At 33.1% G+C, this 22,701-nt stretch overlaps 2 protein-coding genes across 5 annotated transcripts in view; both read right to left on the bottom strand.

The window, feature by feature from the left end:
* Positions 1-3,843: 3,843 nt before the first annotated feature.
* On the bottom strand, positions 3,844-5,206 carry LOC145965222 (uncharacterized). Its single transcript, XM_083088619.1, has 3 exons — positions 5,068-5,206; positions 4,707-4,806; positions 3,844-4,053 (listed from the first exon to the last, which is right to left on the bottom strand). The coding sequence occupies exons 1-3, from the start codon at positions 5,123-5,125 to the stop codon at positions 3,948-3,950; spliced, it is 264 nt and encodes an 87-aa protein (XP_082944745.1). The 5' UTR covers positions 5,126-5,206; the 3' UTR covers positions 3,844-3,947.
* Positions 5,207-7,015: 1,809 nt separating this feature from the next.
* Per (period circadian regulator) overlaps positions 7,016-22,701 on the bottom strand; it is a 34,175-nt gene continuing 18,489 nt past the window's right edge. Inside the window, exons 6-17 of one of the 4 annotated variants that reach the window (XM_083089011.1) lie at positions 22,034-22,255; positions 20,248-20,432; positions 19,703-19,987; positions 18,453-18,605; positions 15,637-15,832; positions 14,093-14,484; positions 13,748-13,929; positions 13,386-13,546; positions 13,072-13,304; positions 12,644-12,856; positions 12,212-12,514; positions 7,016-12,105 (exon numbers count right to left, since the gene is read on the bottom strand). In XM_083089011.1, the coding sequence (XP_082945137.1) occupies positions 11,995-12,105; positions 12,212-12,514; positions 12,644-12,856; positions 13,072-13,304; positions 13,386-13,546; positions 13,748-13,929; positions 14,093-14,484; positions 15,637-15,832; positions 18,453-18,605; positions 19,703-19,987; positions 20,248-20,432; positions 22,034-22,255 (2,636 nt within the window). In that variant the 3' untranslated portion in view covers positions 7,016-11,994. Of the gene's footprint in view, positions 12,106-12,211; positions 12,515-12,586; positions 12,857-13,071; positions 13,305-13,385; positions 13,547-13,747; positions 13,930-14,092; positions 14,485-15,636; positions 15,857-18,452; positions 18,606-19,702; positions 19,988-20,247; positions 20,433-22,033; positions 22,256-22,701 lie in introns of all 4 variants that reach the window. The other 3 variants (XM_083089008.1, XM_083089010.1, XM_083089009.1) reach the window with 3 other exon arrangements.

Here is a 22,701-nt window from a genome sequence, read left to right as displayed (position 1 = left end):
GCATTCCGTTTGTAATTTATTTTTCTCTACGGAGATACTCGCGTTATTTCAAAAAGAATTAAAATCTTTAAAAATTGTTTGACAAAAAAGTTATATATGTGCAAAGCATAAATAGTTCTATCTATAAATAAGAATAATTATATGTATATATAATTGTTGAATGAATTTTATTATAAACTTTTTATATTAATTTATTTCTGAGTATCTTTTCTTTGGCATAAGAGGCACGTTTACTATATAAAAAGATATTCTGATTATAAGAAAAGTAATAATGGATTTAAAAAAGTGATTTATACGTTTTCTGTGACATTCATATAATGCAGTTTGAATCAATACGTAGCACTTTTAGTATAAATCTAGTAGTTCTAGTATAAATAAATACAAATTTCCAATAGCGCATAAATAACTAAAATAAATAAAATAATTGTATGAGTTATTATTATCGTTATTTGAATCGAATAACCTTATAATATAATAACGTATATAATATAACTTTACTTAATATTAACTTAACATAATATACTTAATATGATATATAATATAATATAATATAAAAAACTTATAATATTAATTACTTTATTATTTTAATTATACTATTGTAATTTTATATACGACAATTTTTATATGCGCCAGTGTGCATCCAATCAAATTCTCTCTTTCTCCCGCTATAAATCAATTACTTTTTCCAAAAAAGTGATAAACACTTTAATTACGTGAAATATAATTGAAAATAATTTTGTAATGCTCCGGTCTCCTTTTGTGACTTATTCAGTCCATTCATATATTAAATGATATACCTACAACATTTTTATTTTCAAAAATATTTTTATATTATTAAAGAAACATTCTGCTGAGAATAATTAAGAATAATTCTGCATGTTAAGAATAACTAAGAATAATTAAAGTATTTATATAATGGTCTCATTTTTAAATTCATGCATAATAATGGACGTATTTTCAAATATTTTATAAATTTATAAAAATTTATTCCCTTCACAGCAATGATATATGTATGTACAAAGATTTATATGTACAGTTTGAAATAGGAAAAGGCTCCAAAACATAATATGAAAAAAGCTTGAAAAGAAAATTACAATTGTGCGTTAACATTTATGAATTTACAAAATAGTTAATATTACATTACAAAGTGCAGATCTTATATAATATATAAAATACAAAAGTACACATGTTGAATATCTAATAAGTATCGTAAAAAAACAAACATTCAAGTATTAATACATGCATATCCATCTACAATTTTCTCTTCATTAACTAACAATAAATTATTTATATCAGTTAGATAATACATATAACAATAATATTTATTGGATTCAATATATCATCTCTTCTACGTCACTTCTTAGAACTATAATACTTTCGAGACAAAATTTGAAGTTTGATTTAATTTCCGCTGCATTGTAACAAAACAGTATTAATATCAAATGGACAGTTAACCTTTAATTATCAATTGTCAATAGATGACGAAACGTTTTATAACACATGGCTGTCGTCAATAAATAACTTTAAGATATGCTATGATGCCCGAGGTAGCACACATTCGTTTTACATACGTTTCTTAAACGTATCCAATATTTTTTAATCGTAAAACATTAATAAGAAACGTTTTTAAAACCATAGTTAAGGAAACATATTTTTCACGTTTCAATATAGACAAAATAAAAACTAATTTTTATTAATTTCAAATTATATATACATATATACATACATATACATATACATACATACATATAAATATATAGGGGAGACCGGGGACAAAAGTATCATTTTTTGTATTATAGGTCACTAATTAATTATCGTTAGAGATATAAAAAAAAAGGTTATATGTTAAAAAACTCCATTTATTGCTCTATTATTATACCTATGTTTCAATCTCAAATGATAGATATTTAAAGAGCTACTAGCTTTTCGCAAGTACGTTGATTGTTACTTTTATCCTGGGGGTCTGGGACGAAAGTAACATAGTCTGGGGATAAAAGTACTAGTTCTTATTTTCGGGAAAATAAAATAAATATGACTTTTTTCAATTTAAGGCAACTTTTATTATAATCTTCTATTAAGCAAGATAACTTTTATTATAAATTTTTTTTTTGTATTATATTATATTAAAATAAAAGATAAAATAAATATTTATTTTTATCATGTTCGAAAAACTTAAAAGAAATAATCTTCGTTAAGCAAAATAATTATAAGTAATATCATAAAATAATTATACTTAATATCACACCAGTTTTGTACTTTTTTAAGTCTAAATAATAGTTTAATTCTAAATAATAATATAAAAATTGTATGATAACTACTTATGCAAAAGAGATTGGTATCTATTCCAAATAACAATTATGGCATACGTAATAAGAATCGCCTTTGGTACAGTTATTATGGGACCAGCTCTTATACTTTAAGCATTGAAACGTGTTACTTTCGTCCACAGAGTGTCGTGTTACTTTCGTCCCCAAACACATTTTTTAGAATAAAAGCATTATAACCTAAATATGATGCAAGACTTAGCCAAATCAACTATAAAAACTTATGAATACATTTTAAAAGAATACACCGGCAAGTAATTACGTCAATATATACACTTTAATTAGGCATAGATACAAAAAAACTAAAACAAGAAATACTATACTTAGATGAATAATGCAAATACACTAATTTCACTCCTGCATGTGCAACCGGCGCGATCGTTCTACAACAATTAGCTGAAAAGGAAGAGAATTGGGGCGTACGTGTTTGACTACATAGTACAAATTATTCAACATATTGTGTAGTTTATTACGAGGCTTGTTACTTTCATGACGTTGTTACTTTTGTCCCCGGTCTCCCCTATTTAGAAAGTTATATTCCAAATTAAAGAAGGTATTACTAAAAAATTCTACTACTAAAAAAATAAAGAGATAGAAATTTATCCATAGAAAATTTCATTAAAGAGAAAAGAAAGAAGAAGATTTCTTTCATGAACTTTTGTTCTTTGTATTTGTGTAATAAAATCATTAAAAATGGCGTGCGTTTCATTAAAGATATTTGCATATTATCCGATTTGTTTTCCCTCTCACATGGACTATTATTTTCTAAACACGTGATATGTACAAATTAATTTTAAATTTAGCGAACTACAATGGTCATCGTGCTACTGTTTTACTTTGTTCCATTTAACGAGGATTTATTCAAGGAAAATTACAATTGCTAGAGGAAAAGTACAATCAGTCCCGCGAGAGAAATATATGTATTATATAATAAATCTAACGTAAGCTTTTCGCAAAACACGGTCTGTGTAATTTCTATTCCTCGACTGTTATCTGTCAACTTCGAGAGAATGGAAAACAAGTAGAGAAAATGTAAATAATGTAAAAGTCGATGTACTCTCAAAGTGATTTGAATTAAAAAGACGAGAATTTATCTATATAAATAAATATGAATATCTCTTTTATCCGAGATTTTTAGAATTTTAATTTATTTTTTAAAGAATTTTTTATTTTAATTTTGAAAAACGCTGTAGCTTCTCATTAATTTCGCGAAATTTCACGAGCAAACGAGAATTCGGACAATGGTTTATTTGCATTAAAGCTAATATTTTTTATTTATATTTGCGAAATTTACGATTAAATAAAGAGAGGAAGGTCCTTTTGCGTTACTCATCGTCGCGCGAAGGAATCGCAAAGAATCGTCAACTGAAATGCGATGATGACGCGAACTAAAAATAGTATAAGCGACGAGAGGCGCCAGGATGCAAATAGATAAATTCGATTTTAGCGTTATTGTGCGAGTCATCGCGATTTTTCTTCAGTTTCGATAAATAACAGGCAAGCAAGGAAAAAGGCGATCTTTTTGAGGGCAGACGAAAACGATATTTTTATTTTGCGAAAATATTTGATATAAACGAGGCTCTTATGTATTATATTATATATAGAAGTTCCACAATAGGACTTTTACTCCGCACAAATCGGACCTGCGCAGCACTCTGGGTAAGGCTTGCTGAGATCCACTTCGCGATAACCGATTTGCTTCCCTACCGGACATTGGTATAAAGGACATCTGGAAAGAAACAATAATAATAATTGAATATTGTCGAAATTTTACGAGATCAGAAAATAAATAAAGTAAAATTCAAAAAGGATAAATAATTTTGTAGAGAAATTTTTATTTATTATTAAATAGAGATATATGTCATTAGTGTTATTAAATCTATTGCTACACAGAAGAGAAAGATGTGAAATTTGCAAATGTTAAGTAATACACAAGATTACTCTCTTATTTCGTAAATAATCGTCTTGTTGCAATATAATTAAAATAAACCGTAGTCTCTTTGATTTATTGGCAAATAAATCATGTTTTATAAATCATGTACTTTCTCTGTATCGCAATCTGAAGTAGACTCTACTCGATTGTTTCTTTTTTTAAATTTTTTTAAATTAGATGCTCAATCGTGTATCAATTATTATTGTCGCGCATTTCGTGAAAATCGATTTGCAATAAATTGCAAAGTTAAAGGTCGGGATAACTGGTTATCAAAAGCTCGTTATGTAATAACTGATTTCTTGAATAGAGAATTAAACGATCGAAAGCATCAATTAAAAGCCACGCGATTTTTTTCTTTCAGGATATCATAAAGTCTCGGATCTCTATATCAGATGTAACGAGGATATATTTTACGAAGGATTAATTTGAGAGATAAAACTTGGACTTACGCGAGCATTGACATTGTATTCTCACCAGTACAATTGATCCGTAAGCATTTACGTATGTGTTCACCCACACTTAGAGTCTCGTTCTCAAACAGACAGTCACCTATGTAAATAAAATCCTGGAGTAAATAAAATCGTATCATCATTCGCACCAATCACTCATACGCTAGAAACATCATTAGCCTTATAAACATTCGTTTTCGGAATATTTATTTAAAGGACAGAATCTCGCTTCACCAAATCGTTCGCGAAATCTTAAGCAGCTCCACCACGTATAATACGATGTATTTTTAATTTCATAGCATCCGGATTTGCATCTCTTCTTCAATATATTTTTTTAATCACCAAATTATCGCAAACTTACCTAGTGTACCGTGAACGAACAAGCTTACTAGCAACAAGGTCACGAAGTGGAGTTTCATCGCCTTTTCTCTTGCTTGGAAAAATATCAGAAAGCGAAGGCGACAATCAGACAAATTGTAAATTATCTCTTCAGCTCTTATATATCGTTCCTCCCCTCTAGTACCGTAGAAATAAGATGCAATATATATATATATTGTTATCTTATTTCTACGATAAAAAAAACAATCGCCAGCATTGCAAGGTCTGGATCAAGAATATATACGGAAATTATGTCTAATCGACAAACAGCTGTATTATCCATATTTATGAGACGATTTTCAAAAATCTATTAAGATAGATAAGCTAATAATATTTACATAAATGTATTTTCGTCTCTTTAATTTCGTCGAACTAGAGAAACGAAAGTAAAACATATACAAATACAAATATACAAAAAATATACAAAAAATTAAAAAAACACGAAAAAAATTCGCAAAAGCTTTGCTTTAAAATATAGAATTAAATTACATAAACCATTCATTTTATACAAGTTCTTTATCAAATATTTGCGACGTATGTATCGAGCATATTATTATTAATATCAAATAGTATTTAGGTCAAAAGTCGTCGAAGAATTGAAGACGAATATGACGATGATTGCGCCGAGTTCGGATTTGAATAAATCTAAGAACCTGAAGAAAAAAATCATCGAAGACCCATTAAATCTCCTTCAAGATGACTAAATCTATTTCTTCGACATAAATATCCGTCAGATTTTTTATAAGATCACTCACAAAATATGTATACATATCTAAACAATTAAAAAAAGTTAATAAACTACACGAATTATAATATAAATTATACAAAAAGCTTGCAAATCTCTTGTTTTGATTAGTCTTTACGAATCTTGAAACGCTTTGTTATAATCTTGTTATAATCAACTATATTTTAGAAATAAACTTTAAGTGTATTTCTTCAAAGCAATTATCCTACATAATTACGTGCCACGTATTTGATTGAACACTTTATTCATATGATATTAATTCATTTAATACACATTAAAATTTTTCAGTACTCAGTATGACATAATATTCTAAGATTATATTGAGAAAAACTCTTGAAATTAGATAAGCATATGTGTATGATAATGGCAAATACTTTGAATCTTCAAATTATTTTATTCGCTTTAATGGATGAAACGCACATGCATAATATTTTAATACACTAAACAAACTTTTGTGGCTTGTAGTATGCACGTAGATATATATTTTTATTTATTTTGTCATATCAAAGTTATTCTGCATAACATAAAAACACTATATTGATAAGATAAGTAGTGTGCAATGAATTGGTGAGAAATGAAAATTGCTTTTCGCTCTCGACTATATTTATTATTTTTCTAGCTAGATCTTAATTATTCTTTTTTTTTATGTGCCACACTGTAAATCATCTTATCTTATTCAACGATGAAGATTCCAATAAAATGTTCAAGTATTTCAGTCCTTAACATTTATTCGATATACAACGAACATAATCAGTTTACATTCGTATCATAATTAGGAAGAATTTCACTTATTCGTGCAATAGATGTATTATATATTTTTCTTATCATCTTCATTTTTCATCCCATGAATAAATTCGTCTCGCGCGCGCTTGTGGTTTGTTTACATCGCATGCATATATCGTACTGAGATAATCATACGTTAATACAATAAAATTTATTCGATGATCTTTCGTATAATTCAATGATGGACAATCTAGTCCTTCGTGATCCTTTTAATCCTAAATAATACTGATCCTAAATATTGTATATAAATCAAAAACCTCCTTTTGATATAAAGTTTAGAGTAAGTAAGAACAATTTAATAAAATAAATAATATAAATTTTATCTATTAAAATAAATGAGAGAAATAAATTTTTTGCATAAAAATATGCTTTGGAGCTCAGGGTATAATAATTAATTGGAAAATATCAATCACTCTATTTATTATGTACGAAACAGAATATTTATATAGCATATTTATATTTATTATAATCGATTTATTAGAGTTGTTTTCGATAAATACATTTTATATATAAAATATATTTCGTTGCGAGAATAAGATGTAAACGTATATCATGTTTGCTAACGTCATTATGCGTTTAAACCTTGTTATATCTCGTTCGACATTAAATATCAAATGTAAAGAAAAGTCATGTCAAATATTACAATAATTTACAAATAATTCGTTGTACAATCAAAGTCACATTTTTCCAAACTAAGCCCTCGTGCAAGAAAATAATAATTATTCTACAATCGTGACAACTTGGGAACGTCAAAGTATCTCTTTGAATTCTGTGTTTGAGAAAATTAACAACAAATTAAAATTATACATGTTTAAAAAATTATATTCCAAATTTTAAAAAAATCCTCCAAGTAAGAAGCTGAAGAAAAAAATTTATCCTTGGAAAATTTTAATAAAAATATCGAGAAAAGAGAGAGAGAGAGGGAATTTTTTTCATGATATTTTGTTTTTCATATTTAAAATCATTAAAATCGTTTCATTAAAGAAATCTGTATATTAATAATACATAATGAGCGAAAGAAAAAGGATGATCTGGATAGAATTGGATGATTGGTTATCAGAATTTATCAGGAAGAAATTTCTCTTGTCCTCACCGCATCTCTTCTTTAATTCACTCGATCGATTTACTAAAATTTCTCAAAAGAGAGAGGAAAAAAGATCATCTGACACATTCCTGTAGTTGAAGCTTCATAAATAATACTAATATCTTATACTACGATAAATTCTACGGTTGTATTTATTAGTAACTTGAATTAGTCTCGAAAAGAATGCCTTTAATTATCAAAGATATCAAGATAAATCCTTCAGAAGAATAAAATAAAATTTCATAAAATTTGTACTAGTGCGAGGATGATCAATCGTCTTCTTTAGCTGCATAATCGAGAAAATCGCAAGGATTTTAAAAGACACTTTAATCCATTTTATGTATAATTCAATAATATGCATATCATTTTTATTACTCGTAAAAATCAATTCTTTGAAAATTAATTATTAGTATATATTATTCCATAAATTATCGAAAATTAATAATAATTAACTTCAACGCGCACTTACTCACTTTTGTATGAAAAAATTAATTTAATTAATTAAATATAATTTTATTAATTAAATTAATAAAAAATATTTTTATGATAAAAAGACTGATATTTATTTTTTGTATGAAACAATATATATAAAGCTACAATAAGGCAGGAAGATCGCTAAAAGTCAGTATCGATAATTCCACGTGTCATTTCTTTCGTCTACGAAATACAATCGCTGCGCAGGATCTCCCATAGAATACAGCTTCTCACGCGAAAAAGTTTATAGAAGCAAAACACGTAGCTACAGATTATAATAAATTACCAGACTAGACTTTCCAGAGTTTCGGAGATCTCTTCGTCCCGCGAAATCTCTCGGTCCTCTAATAAAAATAGCCAGTGTACAAAATATTGTCTCTAATCGACATCGCGCATCTCTTGCGCGACATTTGCATAAACACGTCATGTATAAAATACCCGCGCCGAATATGTCATCATCGTGACATTCGTTCAAAAAGAAGATCCGTGCTAATTTACAGGTCCGTCAATTCCTAAAATAGACTTACGTCAAATCATCGAACGATCCGATTACGATTACATAATTCCGAATTTTTCCGCGTTGATTAATGTAGCGAAATTCGATTGGTTTTTTCTCTCACATGAACTATTATTTTCTAAACACGTGATATGTACAAATTAATTTTAAATTTATGGAATTACAATGGCCATCGTGCTACCGTTTTACCTTGTTCCATTTAACGAGGATTTATTCAGGGAAAATTACAGTTGCCGGAAGAAAAGCACAATCGGTCCCGTGAGAGAAAAAAAATACATGTATAATAAATCTAAATTTATCGATCTCCTTAATCTAGTCATATACATACGTATCATTCTTTCATACACATCACACATGCAGTCCAAAATATCCTCTAGAGATATAAAAAATCCAATGTACAAATCGTGGTGCATCACGAATGAGCGCGCGATGTAGCTTCTAGAAGATGATGTTTCTCTTGTACTGAAGTCGCGATCCCTAGAAGCTACATAATTCTACGTATCTCGAATGAAATGCACATTATCGTGTAATTTGTTTTAGTCACTTTTTGATAAAGCTCCCGGGAAACGAATGTTGAGGTTTCTAAACAAAGATAAATGTATATCGATGACAGAATTTTGTCGAAAAATGCATTTTTGATCATCGATCGTAAGAGCAAAATTTTTCAATTGCTTCTGCGGATTTTTCAACAAATTTATGGGATTGCTACTCTTGTGGTATCAACTATTGTGCCAATCCGATTCGCGAGGTCTAGTATAATTAACGTCGCGAATTATTACGAAATTATAAAGTATAAAAGGCGCTATAAAAAAATATATTTCACTATCGATATGTACATTTACGTCTCTCGTCTGATATGTCCATGTTTATTGGCTCTCTCTTTCCACATGGAGATCCCTTAACGAAAGAATTAATCGTGCAGAGAGAGAAGCGAAACTAATCTAGGCTCGTTTCGTATCATTTTCGCACGCAGAATCGCTTTTTCGTATAAAATATGCAAAAGTGTACTCGCGAAAAAGAAAGAGTATCAAAACTTACGTACAAACATTCACGACGAAAAAAGGAGTATCAAAATTTACGATAAAAAAATGAAGTTCTTACACGAGAATCTTACGCTATCAATCAATGTATTTTTTTTTTTTCAATCCGTGCATTATCCCGTATAAATTATCCCCGCATGTAATTAATATACAATCTCAGCAAACACCAAGTAACATTTATATAACAGTTAGTTGTAATTTCCCACTCAACAATATAACTGTTACATAACATGTAACAGTTATGTAACTGTTACATAACATGTAACAGTTATGTAACTGTTACATAACATGTAACAGTTATATTGTTGAGTGGGAAATTATAACTAACAGTTATATAACTGTTGTTATATAATAGTTATATAACAGTTATATAACTGGTGTTTGCTGAGATCGATCGTAAATCTGTACCCATATAGCACAAACCATTGCTGTTACATTGTAGCAATATTGCGGCAATATTGCGATGTTGCTGGAACATTGCTACAATATTGCTGCAATGTAACAACAATGGTCTGTGCTGTATGAGTAGAAATATTTTGATAAATTCGTACACGTTGCTATAAAAACGAGTATTATAGACGCATCGTATTGAAGAATATTGTATCTATGTGTTCTGTATCTATATGTATATGTGTATCGAATACTCTTTTTGTACTATAATTTATCTTCGACGCGGAGGAAACTAATCGTCAACTCGCTACTCACGTATTAATGTCATAATTATACGTATCATATGTTCAACAGAATGTTTCCCAAAATCATCGCGTATTAAATTCTTCCAATCAGAAATTTGTATTCGTGATTGAGAGAACATTCGATAATTCTAGGACACGCTCTCTATGCGAATATAATATATATGTCCAGCAAACACCAAGTAACATTTATATAATTGTTAGTTGTAATTTCCCACTCAACAATATAACTGTTATATAACTGTTATATAATATGTAAGTTTTATTGTTGAATGGAAAATTTTATAACTAACAGTTATATAACTGTTATTTGGTGTTTGCTGGGATATATATGTATATATATATATTTTTTTCATACTATTCTTCATATATAAATATGTATATTATTATTCAAATACAAATACTTCTTGGTAACTTCATAGGCATTTAATTATAAATCCACTTTGCGTTGAAGATCTTGAAAAATATATTCAAACTCACTGCTCATGATTAAGGCAACTTCAAAAATCTCTTCGAGCTTTTGTACCTAAGTCAATTTTTTTCTCCGGCGATTTAATTGGCCATCCATCATCAATATGACGTCTTTATCGCAACATTCTTGCAATCTTATGATTGCTTTCCTCTTTTTGAATGGAAATTTTTTCAAGCAAAGTAACCAAGTAACAGTTATATAACTGTTAGTTATAATTTCCCACTCAACAATATAACTGTTACATAACTGTTATATAACTGTTATATAAGTGTTATGTGTTAAATAACAATTATATTATTGAGTGGGAAATTATAACTAATAATTATATAACTGTTACTTGGTATTCGCAGCTGGGGTAGATCTTTGAATGTCGGTAAATTTACGTGTCTCTCACCGAGTGCATTTCATTCGTGTGTGTTTATGTACACATCGATTCGATTTGTAGTTTTTTCGATAGAAATGTTCAATCGAAGAATTTATTTTGGCTCTGTTGTTTGATTAAAATTCGCAGATATTACATATCCAGAAAAAGAAATTTAACTTTCATCAATGTTTGATCAATGAATTTCAGGCAAATAGTATATCGCATTTTTCTATCGTTACAAAAATATGTTTTATCTTTAAATATTTTAATGCGACCAAAAATTATTTTAATCTTAAAATTTCAAGAACTCTGGATTTTAGTTTATTCATTTCGAGTATAAAAAATAATTCGAAACATAGCATCGCATCGAAAGAATTATTTTGTTCTTTATATTAAATATATTAAAAATTATATATAATTATTATATATTGAACATTCAAAATCACATTCAATTTTCTCTAAACTTAAGAATTAAAAAAACTTATTAAAGATTGTAGAAAACGAAAGTTACCAATGTCTCGCTGTATGAAACGAAATCACTAGAGTCGAGACAAAAGTTAAATTGTTCACTTGTTAACTCTTAAAAATCAGATATCTAAATATAAAATACAGTACAAGAATACGACTTAATTTCTAATCTAAGATTACTTAAACGACGTTGTATCTAGTTGAAAAAGATTCAGGTGTGACAAAACAAACTTCACTTCAAGAGTATTCCAAGTCTGCTCGACTGCAGTACTCATGAATGTTGGCAGGATATAATCTGAGGTGCTAACGGAGGCGGTAGAGGCGCGTTCTCTTCGTGGATCATCACCAGTTTGCCGTACTTTACCATTCTTCTCTGCTTGCGCTGAATGGAACAAGTAAAAAAAAATAGATTGTGTTATATATAACCGAATATATATTTTGATAGATTTTTTAAATAAATGTCGCAACTTTTTCTTCAATTTGCTCACCTGCGACTCGGTCCAATTACCGTTGCTGCTTCCGCTGTCGCTTCCGCTTGACGTGATCCCATCCTCGAGAATGAGTTCTGTTCCAAAGCCCCCCAACTCCAGATCCAAATAAAGCTGTCCCAGCTGATCGTTCACCAGAAGCGGTTGATTGAATTCCTTCATCGCATCCATGTCGACCTTCAGCACCTCGTTCAACGTCTTCGGATGCATCTGATATTTGTAGATCAACTCCGGCGTCAATTGTACGTCCTCCAACCAGGGTGGCTCCCTCCTTCGCATCCCTTGATGACACTTGGTGTGTTCCTGCGCATTTTTATTATCGATTATAGATGGATTATAAATTGAAGAGGTCTGAGAAGCGTCTAAAAGACATACGAAAGATTGAGACGTCTCTCGGACATCTTTCGAGCATTGCTCCGTTTGGTTCTCTACCTCGGAGGAAGCCTCGCACGTTTTCTGGTCTGGATTGCAGCTGCTGTCGCTGCTCTTGTATAGGAAGCTACTGTAGAAGCTGGATGAGCTTGATTCGTCTCCATTGTAGTCGGTCGGCCGACGATGCTGCTTCATCACTGGCGTCAGGAGATCCACCACGCTCGAGCAGCCACCGTTGCTCACGCACGAGAACAGCTCACCCGGCGACAGAACCTGAAAGAAATAATTAAAATTATAAAGTAACACCTCATCGTGCGCGCGAACGTAAAATTGACGAGAATGTAAATTTTATAGGTGCTATAAATTGTTAAAATTGTCTAAAATTCAAATAATATGAAATGCAGCAATTTTTTCAATTGTTTTCTACAGCAGATAATTTGTACACGATGAGATGCACCAAAATCAACGTCGACTGATGATCGGTTTACCTTCTTGGAGGACTCGGACATGGCCATTATACTCCCAGGCTCGGCCTTGACACTCGTAGCTTGACTAGCCGGTCGCTTACGATCCGGACACTTGTCGTCGGACGACTGTTGCTGGCTCTCGCGCGTTGGAGCTTGCTCCGGCATCAGAAACGGCTGATACATCATCGCACACGGTGGCCGCGCGCCAATCATGGCTGGATAAATCATCCCGGCCATCGTTGTGACGTAGGACACTGGAACAAATACAAGAATTATTTTCTAGCTCGAATGTATTTGCGATTGCTACTTATTTCTGTGTCAAATGTGACACCTACTATAAGGATGCTGTGTCGATTGTGTCGATGGGGGTGGGTCGAGCTTCTCCTGGGGCGGTAACATCTGCGACGCGGACTCGCTGAGCTGCGGCACCGGCACGTAATACACCGGTATCACCGAGGGAAGTAGGGAAAATCTCGGTGTCGCCTCCGAATTGGTACTGAAAAGTGCGATATTAAAACAATTCACTCCCATATGGCTCATAATTGTTTTTCTAATAAAAAAAATATATATATCCCAGCAAACACAGAATATTGCAGCAATATTGCGGCAATATTACAACATTGCCGCAATGTTGCTGCAATATTTTATGTTGGGTGGGTATAAAATATTAACATTTTAAGAGAAATTGAATCCTTACTTGTGGATGGAAGGTTGAGCAGATATAGAGGAGGGTACGGTGACTGATAGGGGTGGCCATAGATTAATATTTGTCCCCATTTGCACCACGGTCGACTGATCGAGACTCATGCTGGTGACGGTGGTCGTCAGGTTTGCCGGACCTGTCGTGCTCGTTCTCGAAATTTTATCGTGTTTGGACACCTATTTTTCATTTAAACTCATATAAATCTTGCCTAGATATCTTTATTCGCTTCATAATTAATTATCATTCATATAGTTATACATTTATCTGGTATCTTCAACATTGGAAAATGAGAAATTGTAAAATCTATCTATGTGTCATGCAAGAAAGATGAAGAAATACCTTGTAGCTATCACCCTCCCAACTATGATGACTACCGCTCCTCTTGACCCCGTGACCCTGATTCACGTAATGGACGCTCTGATCGGTGCCCTTTTTAGTTTTGATGCGGGAGTCCTTCAGTTTGTCGCTGTTCTTGATGCTGGAACGCAGCTCCCGATGTTTCTGCATCATCAGCTTCTCCATGTCCTCATTGTGGCGATTCAACAATGATTCCGTCAACGTGGGCAGCTTGAAGCTCTCCATCGGGGTGGTCGTGTTGCTGTTACTCGTGGTGTTGAAGGCATCACCTCGGCTGGCCGAGCTCGTCTGATTATTGGAACCGCTGCTCAGATTCTCGGCGCTACCACTGCCGCTCGCTCCACTGCCGTTTATCGACGACATGCATTTCCTCGCTAAAAAGACAGCAAATTTTGATTCTCCGCTGATTTTTCTTCCACAACAAATTTGCCTCAAAATATGTATGTGTTTCAAATTTTAATTTATACAAGGGACTTAAGAAATTTTTGAAATACGACACTGGAAACGAAATATTCATTTAAGAAGGATAAACTCTTCATATTTTAATTTTTTATTTATTTCTTTACTTTTTCTGGTAAGTTTATTCTTTTGGATTCGAAACAGTATTAAAATTATATGAATTTAAAAATACATATTCAAGCACATATATTTCTTAGTGTCTTTTTTTTCTAAACCTATATAATATCCCTAACAGCACGATATATTGCAGCAACATTGCAGCAATCTTTTCACATTTGCAGTGCAATATTACTGATACATTGTAGCAACATTTCATTGCAATGTTGCGTGTTCAATATTTCTCATACATTGTAACAATATTGGAAAGCAATACTCTGGCAACCTTGCAGTAATATTGTTGCAATATTGCACGTATATAATATTATTACGTATTTCTGCAAAAACAAAGGACAAAGGACGGATACTAACATAAGATCCAAAGTCTTTATCTCTTTTTTGTCAGTTTAATTTCTAATACAATCTCAACAAGAGATTCAAAATATTAAACAGATTATTTGAAATTAGATGGAAAGTAGCAAATAGTTCAGTTACTAGTTTTGAAGCAAAAAATCGAAATTTCTCAATAAATTAAATCTTGTTTTTGTATAAATTAAATACATATAATTTATTTTATTTATTCAATTAATTTTAACAATTCTATATAGGATCTCAGCAAACACCAAGTAACATTTATATAATTGTTAGTTGTAATTTCCCACTCAACAATATAACTGTTACATGTTATGTAATTGTTACATAACATGTAACTGTTACATAACATTAAATAACTGTTATTTGATGTTTGCTGGGATCAATATTCTATATAAATTAATGTTAATATTGCCACAACATTGCAGCAATATTGCGCAGGGTAGGACATAGATAGATTGCTGCAACATTGCAGTAATATTGCTCGCAATATTGCAATTTTGCCGTGAAATATTGCTGCAATGTTGCTCCAATCTATTGTGCTGTTAGAAATAATTTAATAATGCATGGACGAGGAAATATTGAAGATGATGGCTTACCGCCTTCGTCATTGCTGGAATTGACATTCTCCTCGTCGCTGTACATGGTGGTGACGAGCGGTTTGCTCTTGAAGAATCGCTCGAGGTTCTCGTTGTAATTGAGCTGATTGTAACTCGGCGGCGTCTCCGTGGAGGATTTACTATCGTAGTACTCGTGATGGGGCGAGATCTCACCAAGCATCACGCTGTCGTGCTCCTGCAACAAGGGATTGCGTGATCCCTTTACAAGTATATTGTAGGAACTTAGTATCAATCGTCACTGAGAAATAAGTATGCAATTTAAGAGGGTCAGTAGAGTTTTTGCGTGGTCGCTTTTTTGCGTGAGCGGTGGATAAGTATGCCGGCAGCCCTGGCGGAGATCAGTCTCGCTAAGAACAAGCGTTGAAAGACCCTCACCCATTGATACATTAAACCACCTACGATCACTTATTCGCAAGCTTCTGCGGCAAGCTTCGTGCGAATATTTAGGCGTTATTTACAGCGAAGAGTTAGGATCGATCGATCGATCGTGTCAGTACCTCACCATCCGGATCGCAATGTTCTTCGTTGCGTCGGATCTGATACTCCCCTTCTCTGGGATTGGAACCAGTAGAGTTCGCGACTTCAGTTCATCGCAGATACATACGAGCGTTTCAAAACCTGAACATCATTCTCGTCTTTCTTTTGCTCCATCTTTCATTCAAATCTTTGAAAATACTATCAATAATAATGAAAGGCATGCAATAAAAATAAATTGAGAAAAATATGTAAATTAAAAAGAAGTGCAAAATAATAAGTTAAATGCAGTTTTAAAGCGAAAACTTTTTTTTCGACTAAAAAACGACTAATTAAAAATAATACATAGAAAATAGAATCAAAATTCATCAATAATCATTCGTGTGTTCTGTCCTGCTTCTCACCTTTTCTCCACATTCTTGTCCGTTCATACTCTGTCATTAGTTTCAAAACCTTGTAAGTGAGAAAGTTCACCGGATGTTACGAATATCATTCTGTAATAATCTTCCACGTCAGATATAAACTAGAATTTTAAAGAATACGTTGCATACGAAACATCGTACATTTCAATAAGCCAAAGCTTGAGAAGATAATCACGTGAAAAAGTGTGATACAAATATTGAAGACTGCCCCTTTCGATAGAAAAACTGCACGATGCAGGAAAGAAAAGATTTCCGGAAAATTTCTGAAGAGACAAAAATAATTGTTACTCCTTGAACCTTCATTTCCGACATTTTTACCGGGTCTCACAGTGAAAGGATACGCATATTGCTTGTACGCTGATTAAAAGAGTACCCAAAAGTCCCAGTAAATTGATTTATGAAGCAAATTCTCTTCACAATACGGGAAATGAAGTCAACTCATTCGAAAAAGGCAGCGGAAATAAATAGGATCCGCCTCTTTCATCACGTTATCGAGAGATAATATTAATAGTGAGTGTGAAACAGAAAAAAAAAACAACAAAAGTACATAAAATAGAGACTTACCGGACGATCAGTGCCTACAAGGTTTTGAAATTGACGCTTATCCATTAATTCCGGCCCTACCCAATTTTCTCCATCTATACAAAAGAATTTGGTGAAGAGTTTTCTTGATTAAAGGTTTCTCCCTGCTAACCACTGTTTATGTTATAACTGCTATCGTGATTCATGCGCTCTTTCGAAGTGCCCTGGGAAATCTACTCACCTTCCTCAACTCTACTAAGCCCCTCTAAAAAGATTTCGTCCGGAGAAGTAGCGAGAATCTTTTCGTTGGGCGCGTTTTCACCGGTGCTACGTCTTCGATATCACGAGCAAACTCGAGATCCGTCTTGATCTGATTAATTTTCATCTGATCAATTTTTAAGAATTTAAATAAACAAATTATTAAAATAAATAAACGATTAAAGATTAATTAATCTGTTATGTCGGAAATTAATCTATAAGAAATTCTACCGCCAAAAGATTATTATTTATCTGAAGATCAAGGCGGTGCTCAATAAAAATATTTGCATGGACACTGTCATTAATGTAAATTAACAATGTTGATAACACTTTGGTATCTTGATATAATTTTAAAAATAGTTAAATTAAATATTTTTTAATTCAACGACAATTATTTATTTAATTGTTCTATTTTTAAAAAATTGGACTCGCGTTCGGTTAAAGAAGACACTGTACATGCAAGTTAATTATAAAATCCATATTATGTTGAGTCCTTTCGAGATATCGTCGAAGACACCGTTTTTTTATGGGTTTTTTATGGTGATTTTATCGAGGTTTCAACGACAAAAAAAATTACAAGAAGACCCGAGCGACAAGCGAAAGTTCCCGATTACTTCATAAAGTCTTATCAATTAGTCGTTCTACGAATTGTCTTAATTCTATTTACATCATGCGTTCGCTATATTTGTGGAAAGAAAGGAAGCATTCAAGAGTGGAAATCACTGTCTCTCACGAACAACTTCCTTTCTGTTCCAGTTCACGATACGTCATTTTTTGCTACAATTTTGAACGCGAAAAAAAAACATTCCCGATGATATCAATGATTCTTGCAATATTATGCAATAATCAGGATTTTTAGCAGTGATTTTTTTTCATTCTTTTTTCATCTTCTCCGAAGAGTCAGAAACGAATCATCGGAAAAGCGTATCGTGCATCGGCGAGATGAGATTAGACGACTAAGTTTTACCTTTCACGTTGCATTATTAAGTAGTATTGCTATTAACTATATATATTATAGATATATATTAGAGTTTTCTTTTCGTAGCATACCAGAGCGGAGCGTAAGTAATTAGCGTAATAATATTTTCTTGGCGATACTAAAACGTAGCTAATAGTCACCGAAAAGCTCCTGAGTTCGTCTGCTAGGAGACCCCCATCCTTGTTCACCCCGAGCGCCTTCGTCTCCTGGAGCAGATTTTCCATGAAGGATGCTAGATCCTTACATCGCTTTGATACGTCGAGCTCGGTTATATCTGACTTTCTCTGGACGCTCTGCGCACATGCAGAAAAAACGATAGAACAAAAAGAGAAAACAAGTTAGAGAAATAAGTCGGCTTACTTCATCCGTGGTGGAGAGAGATCTTTCTTTTGTTTTCAAAAAGATGCGTAATTTTTTTCTACCCAATACATGCGGGAAGCAATTATAATCCTAACAGCACAATAGATTGGAGCAATATTGCAGCAATATTTCACGGTAAAATTGCAATATTGCATGCAATATTACTGCAATGTTACAGCAAACTATCTATGTCCTACCTTGCGCAATATTGCTGCAATGTTGTGGCAATATTAAAATTAATTTATATAGAATATTCCCAACAAACACAGAATATTGCAGCAATATTACAACATTGCAGCAATGTTGCTGCAATATTCTGTGTTTGCTGGGTTGATCATAGAATTATTAATTGAATAAATAAAATAAATTATATATATTTAATTTATACAAAAACAAGAATTTAATTTATTTACAAATTTCGATTTTTTGCTTCAAAACTAATAACTGAACTATTTCTTACTTTCGATCCAATTTCAAATAATCTATTTAATATTTCGAATCCCTTGTTGGGATTGTATTAAAAATTAAACTGACAAAAAGAGATAGACTTTGGATCTTAAATTAGTATCCATCCTTTGTTTTTATATCCAATTCATGATGAGAAATTAAATTAAACGAGTTTAGTTAACTTCTACTTTCGTCGCGTAGCGGCAAGTGCAGAAACACACGTATATAATAATATTATATTGCAACAATATTACTGCAAGATTGCCAGAGTATTGCATTCCAATATTGTTGCAAGGTATGAGAAATATTGCACACGCAACATTGCAATGCAATGTTGCTGCAATAATATTGCACTGCAAATGCAATATGACAAGATTGCTGCAATGTTGCTGCAATATATTGTGCTGTTAGGGAAGTGTGATAAGACCTTGGGATAATATTAAGTCTCGTCGCATTATTAAGGAAATACAAATTGAAGTCGTTAAAGAATTGCGATGAAGTAAGGGTAATCCAGTTTCTTTTTTTTTCTAATTTTTTGTGAAATTTTAGACCTCATTTTCATATAGCGAGTATATATCGTTACCTCGTCGAGGAGCGCTCGTATCTCGCCCTGAATGATCTTAGCCTCCTTCAGCACCTCCTCGCTTATACTGGCCAGGTAGCCGGAATCGGTGTCGCGCGACACGCGAAAAATGTCTGGATTCACCGGCCCTTTGAGCACCCGGTGCTGACCTACGACAAACTCTAGTTTTTTCGTCCAGGGATTGATAAAGGACGACCACTCAGTCTCGAGGACGACGTAGCCTCCGTTTTGCACGGCGAATCTGTACGGCTTCGACCTGAAGGAGGAGCCTTCGAGCCTGATCACCTGTTCAACGACAGGTAAAGGAATCAACGTGAATAATTTGGCGTAAACCGAGAACGCTCTTTCGCTCTCTTCCTATCTCGTCAGAATCGCATTCATTCTTTCTCTCTCTCTCTCTCTCTCTCTCTCTCTCTCTCTCTCTCTCTCTCTCTCTCTCTCTCTCTCTCTCTTCTTTCATCATCATCACTTTTTTTCATGCGTGCACACACGACTGAAACCTAGATTTCTTTCTTTTTGAGGGGAAAGGGAGGGCTCATGCTCACAGTCTCATAGATGTCTTTGATGAAGGGCAGATCCTCGGGATGGTAGAAGTCAAACAGCGAACGGCCAACCATATCCTGTGGTAGGTAGCCGAAGTATTGGACTACGTCGGGATCGACATGGGATAAATGGCACGTCGCGGTGTGGCGGGTCGTGAATATCGAAGATATTATTGTTTCTTCTGGCGCTGCGGATAACGACAAGGTCGGGGTCATTCTCTCTCGTCGTGGGTTACTACTACGAGTGAGATTCTTAGTTGTTACGATGATTAGGCATCGACAAGCTGCAGGGTGGAAATTCGCACGCTGTTAATTGCACAAGTTATATAAGAGGCCCGTCCTTTTCAACGTTAGTCAAAATTATCCTTAGTAAAACAACTTTGCACGAATTTCCACGCTAGTTGCGGCTAAACTTTGGAACTTTATCTCCTTTTTCTAGGATTTTCTCATCCCATACACCACAGAACATTGCAGCAATATTGCGGCAATATTGCAATATTATTGCAACATTGCAACAACATTGTAATATTGCTGCAATATTGCTGCAATATTCTGTGCTATATCCCAGCAAACACCAAATAACAGTTATATAACTGTTAGTTATAATTTCCCGTTCAACAATATAACTATTATATAACTGTTATATAACATGTAACAGTTATATTGTTGAGTGGGAAATTACAATTAACAATTATATAAATGTTACTTGATGTTTGTTGGGATGGGATATTATGAGAATATGCCATTTTCGAAAGACTGTAACATGTAACAACAATTTTGACTGTAACATGTAACAACAATTTTGAAGATGTAAAATGTAATGATTGCAATGATATAAAAATAATTTCATGAGAAATACATCGCGTGCACAATCGATTGACCAGAAAAGAAAATTTCGAAAATATATACGGCCGAGATAAGAAACTCAAACGACACAAAGCCCACCGATGAAAATGGAAATTTAAAATTGCTCGAAATCAAGATGAAACATCCGTTGGCGAAGCTTGCGTGCGCTTTGTGATCGAAAATAAGCGAATCTGTTGTGCGTTGAAGAAAAGCTTGCGAATACCTTGCCGTGAAACGATGATGAGTGACCGCGGTTTGTGAAAACATATAAATGTAAGAGTAGTCTCGTAACAGTGGTCTCCAAACTGAACGGAAAAATGAATCGGAACGACAATGGAACGACAAAAACAACGACAAAAAACATATCGTCAATCAACATATCGTCACGTGTCACCGACTTTGGAAAAATTGGAAATAAGTTACCTTCGGTTTAGGCTTTCCATGGAAACCACCGACTCACTGTGAGTATCGTCGAAGAGGTCAGACCAAACGACAAGATTCGATCGAGCAGTGAACGTTAAGTGTCTCGATCCTCACACACGACAGAAGATGTATCTCGGAAAGCAATAAATAATCGAGAGTAATTATAGAGACTAGAATTACAGCGCAAAGATCCTGTATTTTTTTACATTTATATACATATATTTCAGATATACCCTGAATACTTTATCCTGTGAGAATCAATCCGACGAAACTTTACCTTGATTATTCTGTTATTATTATTACGTTAAAATATAGCTCATGCGATTAATACATTCGCAGGGGAGGAGAGTTAATTTTTAGTGGAGAAAAATTAAATGGGGAGAAAGTTAGTTGCAAGAAATTCTGAGACTCGAAATCATCTGTTCATCAAAGTTAGTTTTGCAATAATCAAAACCGACTATCTGTAATCATCGAGTCCTCTCGTCGGTCGAACCTCATCGAAGACCTTGGACTATGCTACCTTTATATGCGGAATGGACGGGTTGGGCAGTAACTACGAGGAACATAGCTCGGTTGCTGGGCTTTTGTTCAACCGTCCGGTCTCGGAAGTCACGGAACGATAGGGTCAGGTGAAATGTCAGGTACAGGTTCGATCTAACGTCTGCGCGATGTCCATTAGACACGTTGTTCTTGGTGAACCTTCGAAGGCCGCAGAACAGGCTCGCCCTTCTACCGTTGATGCCTGGAAAACGCAATAGATCCCAACATTGAGGTGTCAAAGAAAAATACAAGTAATATTTCCATCAAGAAATCGATTCGTAAAATCACAGAAAATTTTAAAAATATCTGTTGCCAGAAGAAATATACAGGGTGTTTCTTAATAAGTGCGAAGAATTTTAGGAGATGATTCTTTGTCGAAAATTAAGGGAGGCTTTTCATACAAACATATATTCTTATATCCCTCCCTGTGGAATTACACTCCTCCAAAAATGGGGGTAAAAATTAGGTTTTTATTTCTTTCTCAAATTTGGAACAAGTTAAAGAAATGAAATTAAGTGGATATTTTCTACTAGTAAAAAGGTTATTTATTAATATTTTTTTCAGCCTCCCGTATTGTTATAAGGGGATGAAACTAGCAACCCCTATTCAATTTTTTATTAGAACTTTTTAATGGGCCGGAATAGGATC

Source organism: Camponotus vicinus, unplaced genomic scaffold (assembly GCF_025532165.1).
Source record: "Camponotus vicinus isolate PSW18456_S1 unplaced genomic scaffold, iyCamVici1.0 SCAF_14, whole genome shotgun sequence".
Classification (NCBI taxonomy): domain Eukaryota; kingdom Metazoa; phylum Arthropoda; class Insecta; order Hymenoptera; family Formicidae; genus Camponotus; species Camponotus vicinus.
Note: the sequence above shows the minus strand (reverse complement) of the source record. Positions and strands in the feature narration are given on the sequence as shown.

Bases quoted from the DNA above. Each gene is read 5' to 3' on its own strand.
- LOC145965222 (XM_083088619.1), bottom strand. From the start codon at position 5,125: ATGAAACTCCACTTCGTGACCTTGTTGCTAGTAAGCTTGTTCGTTCAC. The intron at 4,807-5,067 runs GTAAGTTTGCGA...TTATTTACATAG, and splicing joins GTTCGTTCACGGTACACTAG to GTGACTGTCTGTTTGAGAAC. The intron at 4,054-4,706 runs GTAAGTCCAAGT...GTTTCTTTCCAG, and splicing joins AATACAATGTCAATGCTCGC to ATGTCCTTTATACCAATGTC.